The sequence below is a fragment of the Diplotaxodon limnothrissa genome, linkage group LG16, assembly GCF_057381915.1.
Source record: "Diplotaxodon limnothrissa isolate DT_005_m linkage group LG16, D_limnothrissa_male_GT1.1, whole genome shotgun sequence".
NCBI lineage: Eukaryota > Metazoa > Chordata > Actinopteri > Cichliformes > Cichlidae > Diplotaxodon > Diplotaxodon limnothrissa.
In genome coordinates, this window is record NC_140611.1 from 11,012,859 (window position 1) to 11,028,377 (window position 15,519).

Genomic DNA, 15,519 nt, shown 5'->3' on the forward strand with positions numbered 1-15,519 from the left:
CAGTGTTGTTAGTAATTTTAAAAGTAAACAACAAAATTTTAAATTGAATACGATATTTGACAGGCAACCAGTGCAGATCGGCAAGGACAGGAGTAATGTGGGCAAACTTGCTGGTTTTGGTTAGAATGCGAGCTGCAGCATTCTGAACTGTCTGTAATCTCTGTAAAAGGGAAGAGTGGAGACCACAATAAAGTGAATTACAATAGTCTAGCCTCGACGTTACAAAGGCGTGGATGAGCTTTTCGAGATCTTTATGCGGGATATAGCGCCTAGCCTTAGAGATAAGACGAAGCTGGTAAAAACTAGATCTGACAACAGCAGACACTTGTTTGTCAAGTGAAAAGGAGCTGTCAAATAAGACACCCAGATTCCTGACAGTATCAGAGAGAGAACAACTAAGAAAACCAAAGGCATCCCGGAGTTTGGCACGAAGGGCATTACTACCAAAAATCATAATCTCGGTTTTCTTCTCATTAAGGATAAGAGAATTCGACAACAACCACTTCTTGGCCTCAGACATGCATTCTCGGAGGCTATTCAGAGACAGAGCAAGATCGTCGTTTAGCTCAAAATAGAGCTGGATATCATCTGCATAATAGTGATAAGCAATATGGTATTTCTCAAAGATGGCACTTAAAGGAAGCAAGTATAATGAGAAAAGGGTAGGGCCCAGCACAGATCCCTGGGGGACACCACAGCAAACAGGTACAGCCGAGGAAGAGGATGTAGCCAGATGTACCGTAGAGAGCCGATTGGAGAGATAGGATTTAAACCAATCCAGGGCAGCGCCCTTGATGCCTACAGTGTGCTCAAGTCTCGCTAATAAGATATTATGGTCAACCATGTCAAATGCCGATGATAGATCCAAAAGCACTAAGACTGAGGGGCGTCCATTGTCAGCCATTAGTAGGAGATCATTGAAAACACGAAGCAATGCTGATTCTGTGCTGTGATGTTGTTTGAAGGCCGATTGAAATTTATCATTTATATTATTCTCATCAAGGTAGGTCTGCAGTTGGAGCAGAACCACCTTCTCAAGTATTTTAGCCAGAAAGGGAAGCTTAGAAATTGGCCTAAAATTGGCAAAATCACTAAGCTCAAGGTTCCTTTTTTTTAGAACAGGTTGGATTATGGCATGCTTGAGAGCTGAAGGTACATAGCCAGAAAGCAAGGAGAAGTTCAATATGGACAATAAACAAGGTCCAATTACACTGAAACAATCCTTAACAATACGGGATGGGAGAGCATCATGTACACAGTTAGTATTGTTCAGTTTATCAATTAGACGCTTCAGAGTGGAGAGAGAAACGGGTTCAAATTGATAAAAAGTGGCCGAACAATCAGGAGTAGACATACAATCAGTCACCAGAGGAAGAGTAGATCTAAGGGATAAAACTTTATCTAAAAAATAGTTTGAGAATTTTCCACAAAGACCCGGGGAAGACAGCAGTGGCATAGAGGGACGGGGGTTCACCACAGAGTTAAAAATTTTAAATAGAATTCGTGGATTATCACCATTAGTGGTAATAATTTTAGAGAGAAAATTATTACCACTGCCTTATGGTTTGTCTCTGTTTCTTAGTTGCTGTCTCCACTGTGTCTAGTTCGCGTCTCTGTGTGATACTTCCTGTTTTACTTTGAAGGTCCATGCCTCATGTGAGTGTTTCTAGTTTTGCGTCTCTGTCTCGTCCACTCCTGATTTCTCCCAGCTGTGCCCTCCTTCTGTGTCTCATTCCCTCGTTATCCCTCTGTGTATTTAAGCCCTGTGTTTCTCTTTGTCAGTGTCGTAGTCTCCATCATAGCTGTGTGATTTTTCCCTGTGGCTCCTTGTGCTTTAGTTTTCCCAGTTTAGTTTATTTTGTATTGTTTTTCGTGTCCCACTCCACGCCAGCAATAAAGCTGTGTTTTTTGAGTTTACCTTTTGTCTCTGTGAGTTTGCGTTTGGGTCCTACTTTTGCCTGCACACAGCCGTACTGTGACAGAAGACTACGACCATTACATGGACCCAGCAAACCGCTCTCAGCTGCGTGAGCGTCAGGATGCTGCCTTTGCTGAGCTAGAGGAGGAGCTCCGCTTGAGGCCGTGGCGCACTCCTGACTACGGGCGGATTTTCCGAGGAACGCGGCTGGCTCTCGGTGGTCCCCGGAGCTGCCGAAAGCCCCCACCTGCCGCTTCACCTGCACCCAAGCCGCGGCCGCTTCAGGTGGGAATTCTCCGCGTCCCTTCAATTGCCCACGCTCCAGCCTCCGTGTCGCCGTTCTGCACGCCGGAGGCTCGGCTATTCTCTCCGCCCGCTTCCCCTCCCCGTAGGAAGCGGCGCACACGCCGCAATAAGATGGACCATGTTAAGCAACTCCCGGTGGTGAGTAACACTGATTATCCTTCTTCCGCTTCTCTGGACATTAAGAACAATAGACACACTCCTGATCCTGTCGATGTGTCCCTGATGGACGATGACATAGACTGGGAGAGGTTTTTTCATTTTGCTCCCTCTGAACAGGGAGAAATCACAGACAATAAGCACTCGCCAAAGGCTGTAAATGCTGTTAAAGGGAAAACTGTGAACCACTCTACCAGGTCAAACACACTCAGTTCCGGTTCCGTCTGTTCGGGTTTTGTCAGGTCCGGTTCAGTCATCCCCAAGTCAGCTCACTCTACAACTGTCAACCCAAGGATTTCAAAAACTATTAAAACAAGGACTGCTAATACTAAGACTGCAAAACATGAAGTGGACGGCGGGTTCATTTTTGATAGATCTGTTTTTGTCGACCCTGAGCCTGCTGTTTCTAAGACTGTTTTTTCTGAGCCTGCTCCTTTTCCTGCTCGTGTTTCTCCTCCCGGGGCAGCTCGGGCCCAGCGTACCTCTGCACCCGTACCAGTTCCTCGGGTGGGGGAGGCTGAGGCCCAGTTGGTCCCCGCTCTGGTTTCCAGGCCGGCTGAGGCTCTGTCCCTTTCTGCACCCGTACCAGCTCCTCGGGTGGGAAGAGCAGTTGCCCAGCCGTTGCCGGTGCCTGTTCCGGTCCCCAGGGTGAGGTCAGCCAGGATACAGCCCGTCTCCGCACCCGTACCTACTCCTCGGGTGGGAGTGGCTAGTGTCCGGCATGTGCCTGCGCCCGTCCCTGTTTCTACTAAGGGCTCAGGAGAATTCGGTCTGCAATCCACACCGCCATCACTACTGCATGCCTTTCAGTCTTTAGCTCAGTCATTAGCGCTGTTAGCCACCCAGTCCATAGTACACTTTCCCGTGCTTCCGTTAGCTCAGCCCTTAGCCCACCGTGCAGCTCAGCCAGCTCCCCATTGTTCAGCTCAGTCATCTGTTCCGTCACCCACTCAGCCTTCTGTTCAACCGGTGGTCTCTGCACCTACTGGTCATGCCACGTCAGCTGGTGGTTCCGGAGAACCACACCAGCCTCATGCCTCGTCCGCTGGAGGGCCCGAGGAGCCCGTCCAGCCTCATGCCTCGTCCGCTGGAGGGCCCGAGGAGCCCGTTCAGCCTCCTGTCTCCGCTGGAGGGTCCGAGGGGCCCGTTCAGCCTCCTGTCTCCGCTGGAGGGTCCGAGGAGCCCGTCCAGCCTCACGCCTCGTCAGCTGGAGGGTCCGAGGGGCCCGTTCAGCCTCCGGTCTCCGCTGGAGGGTCCGAGGGGCCCGTTCAGCCTCACGCCTCGTCAGCTGGAGGGTCCGAGGGGCCCGTTCAGCCTCCTGTCTCCGCTGGAGGGTCCGAGGGGCCCGTTCAGCCTCACGCCGCATCAGCTGGAGGGCCCGAGGAGCCTGTCCAGCCGCCACCTGCGACCGCCTCGTCGTCGCCTGGTCCGGCTGCATCCGAGTCTTCGTCATCGCCTGGTCCGGCTGCATCCGCCTGTGCTTCTGCTACGCCTGGTCCAGCTGCATCCGCCTGTGCTTCTGCTACGCCTGGGCCAGCCTCTGCCTGTGCCAGCCTCTGCCTGTGCTTCTGCTACGCCTGGGCCAGCCTCTGCCTGTGCTTCTGTTACGCCTGGGCCAGCCTCTGCCTGTGCTTCTGCTATGCCTGGGCCAGCCTCTGCCTGTGCTTCTGCTATGCCTGGGCCAGCCTCTGCCTGTGCTTCTGCTACGCCTGGGCCAGCCTGTGCTTCTGCTACGCCTGGGCCAGCCTCTGCCTCTGCTTCAGCGTCGCCTGGTCCTGCCTCTGCTTCAGCGTCGCCTGGTCCTGCCTCTGCTTCAGCGTCGCCTGGTCCTGTGCCCTCCAAGCCTCGGCCGGTACGCCTGACACTTGGGCGCCGCCGCTGCCTTCCGCGCGGCCAGCCCCCTGATTGCCATCGCCTGAGTCGCCGCCGTCGCCTTCCGCACGGCTGGCCCCCTGATCGCCATCGCCTGAGTCGCCACCGTCGCCTTCCGCACGGCCGGCCCCCTGAACTGTTTCCACGCCGTCGTCTTCCGCACGGCCGGCCCCCTGAACTGTTTCCACGCCGTCGCCTTCCGCACAGCCGGCCCCCTGAATTGTTTCCACCCCGTCGCCTTCCGCACGGCCGGCCCCCTGACCTGTTTCCACGTCACCGCCGTCGAGGTCGGCCCCCTGAACCGTTTCCGTGTCGCCGCCGTTGCCGTCCGCACGGACGGCCCCCTGATCAAATGAACTATGGACTTCTGGACCGTCACCCTCCGGGTCGGCCCCCTGAGGAGTTGTGAACTGTTCCCTGCGCTCCTGTGTTTTTGATGGACATTGTGTTTTTGTGGCTTTGTTTCTGGCCCTCCGTCCTGGACCCCCGCCGCCCGCCCTGGGTGGGTTGTTTTTGGTTTTGTTTTGTTTTTCCTGGTTTTGGGCGTCTGGAATCCGCCCTTGAAGGGGGGGCTCTGTCACGATCCTGGGTCTTAGGACCCAGTGTTTTGAGTTTTAGTTCATTTTGATGTTTATAGTATGTTTAGCTCATTAGGCCTCCTATGTTGATTTGCTTATTAGTTCCCCCTTGTGTTTCAACCCATGTTAAGTCTCCCCTGCCCTTCATGTCTCTCTGTGCCCCCTCTGTTCTGTTTATGGTGTGTCTTTGCATGTTTGAGTTTCTTGTTTTCTGTCACCCTGCATTGTGCATTATGTTCTCATGGTTGGTCTTTTGTTACTCCCTCTAGTCTAGTCTCTTGTGTTCAAAGCTGAGTATTTCCCTCTGTGTATTTTGGTTCTTAGACCTCTGCCTTATGGTTTGTCTCTGTTTCTTAGTTGCTGTCTCCACTGTGTCTAGTTCGCGTCTCTGTGTGATACTTCCTGTTTTACTTTGAAGGTCCATGCCTCATGTGAGTGTTTCTAGTTTTGCGTCTCTGTCTCGTCCAGTCCTGATTTCTCCCAGCTGTGCCCTCCTTCTGTGTCTCATTCCCTCGTTATCCCTCTGTGTATTTAAGCCCTGTGTTTCTCTTTGTCAGTGTCGTAGTCTCCATCATAGCTGTGTGATTTTTCCCTGTGGCTCCTTGTGCTTTAGTTTTCCCAGTTTAGTTTATTTTGTATTGTTTTTCGTGTCCCACTCCACGCCAGCAATAAAGCTGTGTTTTTTGAGTTTACCTTTTGTCTCTGTGAGTTTGCGTTTGGGTCCTACTTTTGCCTGCACACAGCCGTACTGTGACACTTCACATTTGAGAACCCCGTTTTTATTTTTTTCTCTTACTTTGCTCTTGTTTTCCTGCTGTACCATGTCCGATCGTGTCAGGCGTTGTGTGGAGGCGAGGAAGAAGGAACCCAAACGCAGGACTGGCAGGTAGGTGAAGGTTTATTATAGGGAGTGGGTGAACAGAGGGTGAACGGACACTGACTGGCTAGACAACTGAACGGCTGACTGAACTGAGGGAACACACGGGAAGGACAACGTAACATCAATGACACGACAGTGAACGAATAGAAACAGAGGGCTTAAATACACAGACTGGTGAGGATGATAATGAAAGACCGGTGAGTACACAGCTGAACATAATCTGACTAATGATACGTGGGAATAACTGGAACACAATACGCAGGCGGTATGCTGCCACAGAAAACAGATGTGAAAATAAACTGAAGATGACAAAACGGAAAACACTGGGTCAACAACCCAGGAACCCTGACAGATCGCATGCCCCTACCGGTTGTGCTCTCTTTTTTAATAATTTACTATTTTAAAGGGAAAAACCTGGGTCACTTGGACCAGTGTTTGTTATTCCATAACTGTACTTTGAATGTGACAAATCTATCCTTCCCCTATGTAATTCATGAATATTGTTTTGGTTCTGACTATTTTCCTCTATAACATTTAACTGACTTCTACAGTGGCCTGCTATGGTTAATGGTTACATGAGTGATATCAAAAATTTTCTTAAAGCAAACATCAGCCCCCCAAAATTAATCTGAAGTTCCACACTCTCATGTGAATCTACAGTCTCCCCCTCTCTCTCTTATCCCCCTGCTCCTGCCAAAAGCAAAAACAAAACAAAGCAAAGCATCTGATAGGTTTGTAGCTTGAACCTATTCGCTGGAACGTTGAAGACAATATAATTACACAGCAAGCAAGACACGAAGTAGGCAAAGTTCTTCATGTTTCTCGTGCACGGGAGAGAACCGGACAAAAGTCCGTTCCTTCGCTTGACCCCAGTTGCTCTCGTCCGCTCCCCCGTAACACTGCTCTTTTATTGAGGTTACATGAATATGCATAGGTTCATTAACATACGATGTCTACATACCAACAAAGAGTACCGTGTGTGTGTGTGTGTGTGTGTGTGGGGTCAGAGTGTGACCCCATAAACAACTTCCCTTAACCTGCTGGTCTGGAAAATCCAACAGTTCATCTATATGTAAAAGGCACTTAGACTCAACTACGTTAATCCTACCATAAAACAATAAAACAAGGTACGACCTCTTCCCATGCTCCCAGGATGTAGGTGTGCATTCTGGAATGCACACCAAGCCTTTGTAGCCTGCTAAAGATCACACATCCTATCACTACACAATTGATTATACACCTCTAAGCATATATGGTTAAATATTTCTAAGCATAAATGACAATCAACAATACAAAACCTAACAGCATCCACCCTTTTCTGTGAATATTTGTCAACATTTACTCATCCTAACGTTGGTCCAGTCTTTGTCTCAGTGTCAAGTCAGTCAACACTTTAGTCCCCATCGTCAGTCCATCACAGCCCAGTCACACACATTCATGCACACACACTCACCCGCATTCACACGAGATATTACTGATAATAGAGTCCTGCGCGCAACCTTTTCCAGTGTCCATCACCAGGAAGATGACGTCATCATTTTAAAAAGAATAACAAGTGTTTATGATTTTGGACTGATCGGGTCCCCATAGGTAGCTGTCTCCTCAGCCCATTGTAATCTGGAAAAGCTCACCTTATATTTGCTCTCACAAAAATGTTAATTCAATCTTGCAGGCCTGCTTAGAACAAAAAATAATAATCAGCTCTTTTTTTTCTAAGTCATCAAAACAGAAAACATCATCACCATAAGGGTGACACCTGACAGGTTTTCGCTAAGTGCACTGTTACAAAAATAATGGGCCCAGTTCTGGACATGTCCATGTATAGAAAAACTCTTACTAAAACAAAACCCCGAAAATCTGCCAGATTAATCACAGAAAAGTTTTGCTTACTAGTGTAACAATATGTTATGGGACATCACTAAATTATAATTTATTTATTTACCTTTCTGTGGCGATGCTCTGGACATTTCTAAACCTCCACAAGTTCAGCATCAATTTTCATATGCTCTCACTTTAACAAGACCAGCCTTCACCTCTCACCCGTCCTCGTCCCCTATTCTCACAGTTGCCTGTGTGTCCTCCCAAATCTCCAGCAAACACAGGCCCAAATCAGCTGTTTCTTTCTCTCTGTTATTCTCTCTTCCTCTTTTCAGTCTCTTTTGCCGCTTAACTCCCAGCATGGCAAACATAAACCTCAGACAGTCCCATCAAGTGCTTTCACACAATAATGTCACTGGTACACTTCCCAGCTGGTGATTAGAGCACATGTTTCCATCAATGATGGTATTCGTACATGCTGCTGGACCCTTCAGAGTTTTAGCTCAGTTGTGCTGTCTTTTGCTTTTGCCTGCTGTTAATTCTTCAAGTCCACAGTGTTGCTCTGTATGTCTTCATGAAGAGATTGACTGTCCTTTAAGCTTCTCCTCAGGATAAGGACAGGATGAGAGGTGAACCTATGAAATTTTGAGCCAAAACCTGGCCTGTTTGTCGTCCCAATTAAGTTAATCTATCATTTTGCCGCTGTACTCATCCACGAGGTTGAGCTAAGTCCATGGGCACCTGTATCAACACACTAAGACATTTCTTTAATATAATTTTCCTAGTTATCAACACATTCATTGTCTAATTCTTCTATCTAGATTTTAAGACATCTTTCTCTCTCTCACGTTGCACACACATCAGGCAATTTCCTCCAAACTGCCTGCAAACATTTCACTTCCTGTCACAGACACACACACACAGCGGTTTTCACACACACTCCTCACCTCACTCCATTTCATCAATTTCTGCAACCTAATCGAACTCTTGTTTTATGTTCACTCTCTATATACTGTACCCTCTGTAACTCTACTCATTTTTAATGTACTCATTTTAAGAATGCACCCTCAGCCACACACACACAAATTGAGCAGCTTCACACAAATATATACTCAGGTCTTTACATTTGCAAGCATTAACCAAACGAAATCCTTCACATCAAAGTCTTCAACGTGTTTATCAGAATTCCTTCAGCACAATTTTTTTTTTCTTTTTTTGTGTCCCGTTTGGATCTTTAGCCATCAGAATTGTTGTCTTAAGGCCAAGAAAGATGCCAAGCGGATATCTTCAGCACAATTAACAGTTTTTCCACACACATAACAATTCTTTTAGCTCAGCTCTGCGGCACAATTCACTCAGCTCCTTTAGCAGATCTTCTCTTACACAAGCCACACCCTTTTTCTATCACACTTTCAAAACAATATGCACTTTTGATCATGCATCCAAAGAACAATTTTACACTTTCCTATATATTCACACGTTTATACGTATAACAAAATAACACCAAATGCCAAGATACATTATTTCCATTTCCTTACCACACTTTACATCATCCTGTACTGGTACCAGTTTTCCCTACACAATTTTGACAACTTTAAAAGCCTATGAGCCCAGGTCCAAATTAATTAATCAATTAAACCGTTTCTGTCCCGGACAGAGGCCTGATTTCTAAGTCTTATTTTAATTTAAAAGTGTTTCCCCCACCCGCAGCTTTACCGGAAGCTTTACTTTACCAGCATCTCTCGCCTAAAACTTTACCAGCCACTCTATGTTGAGGTGGTCATGCTCGAGGCCCGGCCTCTTCACTCAAACAATGCACCAAAAGTGGTCCCTGACCACTGGCCGTTAACCAAGGTCCCAAGTCTTGGCAGTGGCCAACTGAGATAATCCTGACGCCGCAGGGTCTTGCCACACGTCCGAAGCAAGGAGGGGGTTCTCACCCCTGAACTTGTGTGCACTCCTAGGGATCGCCCTCCCCGTCCTAAATCAATTTAAATAAATTTTCAAACACCACTGGGGACTCTAACCACCAGTTTACTGATGTCCAGGCCCAGCCTTCTGCCCAAAATGGGAACTCAAATCCCTTAAACAAGTGCCTAATTACCAACTCTAATCTCTTTTCTCTTGGCTGACACAACACAGTTAACATTGCACACAACATATGAACATTAAAATTCAACCCAACATTAACAGTAATACATTTTCATCAGATATTTCCCCAGACTTTACTGTTATTATCACAAATTTCCCAAAATCACCACGGATATTTCACCAGAAATCCACTGAACAAATTTTGTAATTTAGCTTAATTTTACTACAACTGAGCCAATTTAACTGTGAAGATCATCAACTCGGCGAACAGATAATTTAGAATTCATCCAATAAGCACACTTTGCTTTTTTAACAGGTGGTGCTTAACTTTAAATTTGGACCTGTCCTCTGTTTGCCTCATGGCCAAATTGGTCCTCTCAGCCGTCAAAGAATCCGGGTTCACGGCACCAATGATCAAATCCGGTTCCTTTATATTCTTTTACTGACCAAGAAAAAACCCGACTCAGTGTGGTCAAAGCTCAAAAATCCTCTTTAGTCTACATTTCTGGAAAAGTAGATGTGCACAGGCTAAATCCTGAGCAGATCTGAAGCATTACAAGCCAAATGAGCATAACATAATCAGTCATACGTCACACATGGTTTTGATCAAAACAACTGCTGCGCTGCACTCTAGTTTCACTTCCTGTACTCTGCAGGCCTGCACAAAGCGTCTTCTGCAGTTTCCTGTCTTACACAGTACTCTGTGACCTTTAGCACACATTCTAACTCAAAGTGGCGTTTTTTCTACACTGGCCTCTATAAAACAATATAAACAGAAAATAAGCACTAAGAATATATATTTATTCCGTAACACAGTTCTGTGATTTCCTGGATACTGAGTGATCCCCTTTGGTTATCCTGGTTCAGATTTCAATAGGAAGATGAGGCTTGTCTGCTCAAGTTGCCTGTAGTATCATCTGCAGACATAAGTTGAAAATAAAATAGTCATCCCATTTTAGTACTGTTAAAAAAAAGATGAAGATGGTTAACAATTATGACCCAAGTGTCTGCTTGTATAGAAATGTTCAACATTGAGTCCAGAAAAATAAAGGTTTATAAGTTGACTGTGGGAGAGAGCGAGTTTGAAAAAAAGAAAGCTCCAAAGGTTGTGTCATTAGAAAGAGGAGGGATGGGACTGGTGGGTGAAGGACAAAATAGATAAATGAGCTCTGTGAGGAAAAGCTTTGATGAGATGCAGCAGCCTGATGATGGAGATACACGAAGGACTAGAGCTCTGTTTTCCACAACTCCTCAACGATTCCTGCAGAAAGCCAACACTTCACTATTCCACAACTATGCTGCTGTATATTGTGATGTCATGCATCTCTCTGATCACTGCTGCTCTATCACTGCTGCTCTAAACCTTCTGGCCATCATCTCAGTCTCCCACTTCAGGCAGAGACCAACTTTTAAATTAACTTAGATTAAGGTTTAGATATATGAAAAGTGAGATTTGCATCATTGGAATTAGCAAAGAATACATTAAGTGAAACTAATAAATGTCTTTGGCTCAACCATGACTGTTAAGTTGTGTAAGGTTCACCGTGTCTTAATAAGGAAACAATTTCACTAAATACATTTTGACATAATTAACATATGACATAATCTCAACTATCTTATCACTATCATTTCGCTGCCCCACCTTGGGCATAGATAAACCTCAGCTGAAAGGTGAGGTTTATCTTTAGACTGTAATTTAATTTAGTGATGAGTTAAGTTAGTTTGGCACATTCTGTGTATTTTAAACAAGAATTGAATCATGCCTTACTAATAAATCATTTCTACTAATGGAATTTTCACTAAAAACAATGTAACATTTTTAATGTGTATTATTTATTTTTTCTGTTACCCTGCAGGCAGCTTCGCACACCCAGCAACATACTCCTCCTCTCACTGGCTGTTTCAGACTTTCTCGTGGGTCTCCTGTTGATGCCGTTACGAATTTTAAAAAGCACCACCTGCTGGATACTTGGTGATTTTAATTGTTTTCTTTATTGGTATCTGACTGGCAACATTACGTGTGCTTCAATAGGGAACATAGTTCTAATATCAGTCGCTATGTGGCTATTTGTGACCCTTTACATTACTCCACCAGAATTACTGTGGCAAAAGTTAAACTCAGTGTTTGTCTGTGTTGGTTTTATGCTATTTCCAGCATTAGTCTTTATGCAAAAGACTACCTGATTGAACCAGGCAGGTATAATTCCTGTTATGGAGAGTGTGTCATTAATGATATTGCAAGGACTATTGACCTTGTTTTATCCTTTATATTTCCAATTACTGTCATCATAGTTCTGTATATGAGAGTATTTGTGGTGGCTGTGTCTCAGGCTCATGCCATGCGCTCTCAGGTTACAGCTGTCACAATTCAGTGTTCTCTGAATCAAGCAAACAAATCAGAGTTGAAAGCAGCCAGGACACTTGGAGTTCTTGTAGTTGTGTTTCTACTGTGTTTCTGCCCATATTACTGTGTCTCTCTTATAAGGGAGGACTTTAGCTCAGTAGCTCCTGTAATGTTTGCATGCCTCAAACATTAATGATGACACCTTCAGTATTTCTCAGTTCCATTCTTTAATTCGCAGGCTTGCAGCGGCAACACAGTCTGCAGCGCTAACTTGTTCATCTACCGTTTTTCATTGTCCCTCTTTTCTATCCTCTCCTTCCGCCTAACATTCGACCTTTCAAAATAAAATCTCTGTAAACATCACAGCGCTCATTGTGATCAGTCTGTTCTTTTCAAACTCCTGTTTAAACCCAGTGATCTATGCCTTGTTCTATCCTTTTTTTCATAAAAGCTTTGAAACTAATTGTCACTTTACAGATACTGCATTTGTTGTAGAATATGTAGACAGTAATTCATTGTGACAGGAATCACACCCACTTTTACGCTTTTCACAAACTTTATTTCTTATTGTTACTGTTTACACACTGGTTGCAGCTTTGCAGCTCACAGCCACAGACGCTAATAACAACAACAGTGAGGACCTAGTTCATTCTTTTAGTACAGGTGTGGCATGTTTACTCATGCCACTCAGGTGTGTCTGCCTCCCCACGCCACAGACCGCCACATTCATCTACATATTCTGTGGTCATAGTACAGGGTGGGCCATTTATATGGATACACCGTAATAAAATGGGAATGATTGGTGATATTAAAGTCATGTTTGTGGCACATTAGTATATGTGAGGGGGCAAACTCCTCAAGATGGGTGGTGACAACCGCCCCACAACCACATAACGATGTCAGCCTGGAAGAGGAGTATAAGCTCTTTGAGAAATAATTCTTTATTTCCATGAGATTCTTACTGACATGTATCTGGACCACAGTGAGGCTGTGAATGGGTGGATTAGATCAGTAGCCTTCAAGAATCCCAGGCGAATGAACCTGATTTCACACTTCATCCTCCCCCAACAACTGCTCTGGACTCCACACCATAGCATCCTGCCTCGTCTCTTGCCTCCAGCTGTTCATCTTTGCCACTACAGTATTACAACTCCTCACTAAACAGGTCCTTGCTGCTAAAGCCCTGAACCTCAATCACACTGTCATAGTGGTCCTGCTCGACAGCTGCCCTTGCTTTGTCAAAGGCTTCAGTAAAGCTTCTTTAAAGCCCGTTGCTGGTCAGGTTTATGTTGATGGTCAGCATATGCACATGGATAAGAGAGAGTTGGTTGCAGCCCACACTGCAAAATCTCCAGTGTTAAATTGACACTAGAAAGTGTCTATGTGTCCACTCTCCTGAGTGTTAAATTAATGCTTTTGACAGTGTTAGATTTCTAACAGTAACCTAGTCAGTGTTAAAGATTAACAATGACTAACACTGAGTAGTGCTGATTTTCTATCACTGGAAAATAACTAAAAATGCTGGTAACATTTCAGTGTTAGAAAAAACACACTGCTAATGTTAGTCATTGTTAATCTTTAATACTGACTAGGTTACTATTAGAAATCTAATACTGTCAAAAGTGTTAATTTAACACTCAAAAGAGTGGACAACTATAGACACTTTCTAGTGTCAATTTAACACTGGAGATTTTGCAGTGTTTCTTTTATCATCTGCATTGCTTCCTGTGCCCAAAAATAACCCACAGAGTGCTTGATCATCTTGCAGTCTCGGGTGGGATGCTGTAAAGTGTGCGTTCAGGCTGAGGCCACTGTCATTCAGTTCTTGACGACTGAAAGTGATCAGTACGTTGCTGGAGGACACAATAAAACAGAACCACAATCTGTTGATTGTGTATGAGGTTCTGTTGGTAGGGAAGAGAAGAAGGAGAGGTGAAGGGGGTGTGGAGGTGTGGCGAGATAAATCCCCTATGTGACAAGAAGCTCTGATCAGAGAGCTGCAGCTGTATGATTTTGGAGATGCAGAAAGAAGCCGAGCTTTGTTTTCCACAACTCCTCAACAGCTCCTGCAGGAAGCCAACATTTCACTGGTCCAAAGCTGTGCTGCTGAACACTGTGCTGTGCTGCATCTCTCTGCTCACTGCTGCTCTAAACCTTCTCGTCATCATCTCAGTCTCTTACTTCAGGCAGAAATTAACTTCTCAGCTGAAATTGTAGTTTAAGTCTTAAAAACCAATGGAATTAGTGAAGACATTTTTACATTATTAATGTGTAATATATTCTTTTTTTCTCTCTCCTTAGGCAGCTTCACACACCCACTAACATCCTCCTCCTTTCTCTGGCTGTCTCAGACTTTCTCACTGGTCTCCTTATGCTGCCACTAGAAATAATTAGAAACACGGCCTGCTGGGTACTTGGTGATCTTATGTGTTCTGTTTATACTTATCTGACAGCCGGTCTTTTCTGTGCTTCAACTTGGAACATAGTTCTCATTTCAGTTGACCGCTATGTAGCTATTTGTCACCCTCTTCATTACCCCACCAGAATTACCGTGGCAAGAGTCAAACTCTGTGTTTGTTTGTGTTGGTTTTGTTCAACCTTCTACGGCAGTCTTTTAACAAAGGATGTTCTAATTAAGCCGGCCAGGTATAATTCCTGTTATGGAGAGTGTGTGTTTGTCATTAATGATATTGCAAGGTTTATTGATCTTGTGTTATCTTTTATTTTTCCAGTATCTGTTATCATAGTTCTTTATATGAGAGTGTTTGTGGTGGCTGTGTCTCAAGCTCGTTCCATGCGCTCTCATGTTACAGCTGTCACACTTCAGCGTTCAAGCAATCAAGCAAACAAATCTGAACTGAAAGCAGCCAGGAACCTTGGAGTTCTTGTAGTTGTGTTTCTCGCATGTTACCTTCCGTTTTACTGTTACTCTCTTATTGAAGTAAATGTGATCAATGACTCATCTACATTTTTTCTGATCATTGTGTTTTACATTAACTCGTGTCTAAACCCACTGATGTATGCCCTTTTTTACTCTTGGTTTAGAAATGCTGTTAAACTTATTATCACTCTGCAGATTTTTAAGCGTGACACTAGTGAAGCAAACATGTTTTAAAAAGATAAGGAAATCCACTCTACTAACAATTGAAATCAATAAATCAATAAATTCAGAAATCTGAAAATGAAAATTTTGACCTTGTCACAAATGAGGAAATATAGAAAATGTCATTAAAGTATGATAGTGTTGCGGCAATGTATTTTCTTATTTCTTATTTTTATTTGATTATTTATATTATATGCCACTTCCGAGAAGGAAATTGCCAGTAAAATTTCATGAAGTACTTTTTTAAAGGTACTAATACTTTTTACATAGACTTTATCCAGCTTTTGGCTCAGTGTGATTAAAGAATGTGTGGGGATTATATCATTTTAATATCATGTTTATTCATTCATATCCTTTTTATTCGTTTATATCCTTTTTATTAAGCTTTGAGTAGCGGCATTTGATTAAAACATTTATTCAATATATTACACATATAGTTTCAGTTACAGAGGA

At 44.5% G+C, this 15,519-nt stretch overlaps 1 protein-coding gene and 1 pseudogene across 1 annotated transcript; both read left to right on the forward strand.

Moving 5' to 3' along the window:
* The first annotated feature begins 10,827 nt into the window (after positions 1 to 10,827).
* Positions 10,828 to 12,458, forward strand: LOC146615782 (trace amine-associated receptor 13c-like; annotated as a pseudogene).
* Positions 12,459 to 13,970: 1,512 nt separating this feature from the next.
* Positions 13,971 to 15,078, forward strand: LOC146615783 (trace amine-associated receptor 13c-like). Its single transcript, XM_085373804.1, has 2 exons — positions 13,971 to 14,149; positions 14,265 to 15,078. Exons 1-2 carry the CDS (start codon positions 13,971 to 13,973, stop codon positions 15,076 to 15,078), a joined length of 993 nt encoding a protein of 330 aa, XP_085229930.1.
* The last annotated feature ends 441 nt before the right edge of the window (positions 15,079 to 15,519 follow it).

What these genes read in the sequence shown, in the direction of transcription:
- LOC146615783 (XM_085373804.1), top strand. Translation starts at nt 13,971, where the DNA reads ATGATTTTGGAGATGCAGAAAGAAGCCGAGCTTTGTTTTCCACAACTC. An exon ending in ATCTCAGTCTCTTACTTCAG is followed by an intron (nt 14,150 to 14,264) that starts GCAGAAATTAAC and finishes CTCTCTCCTTAG; the next exon opens with GCAGCTTCACACACCCACTA.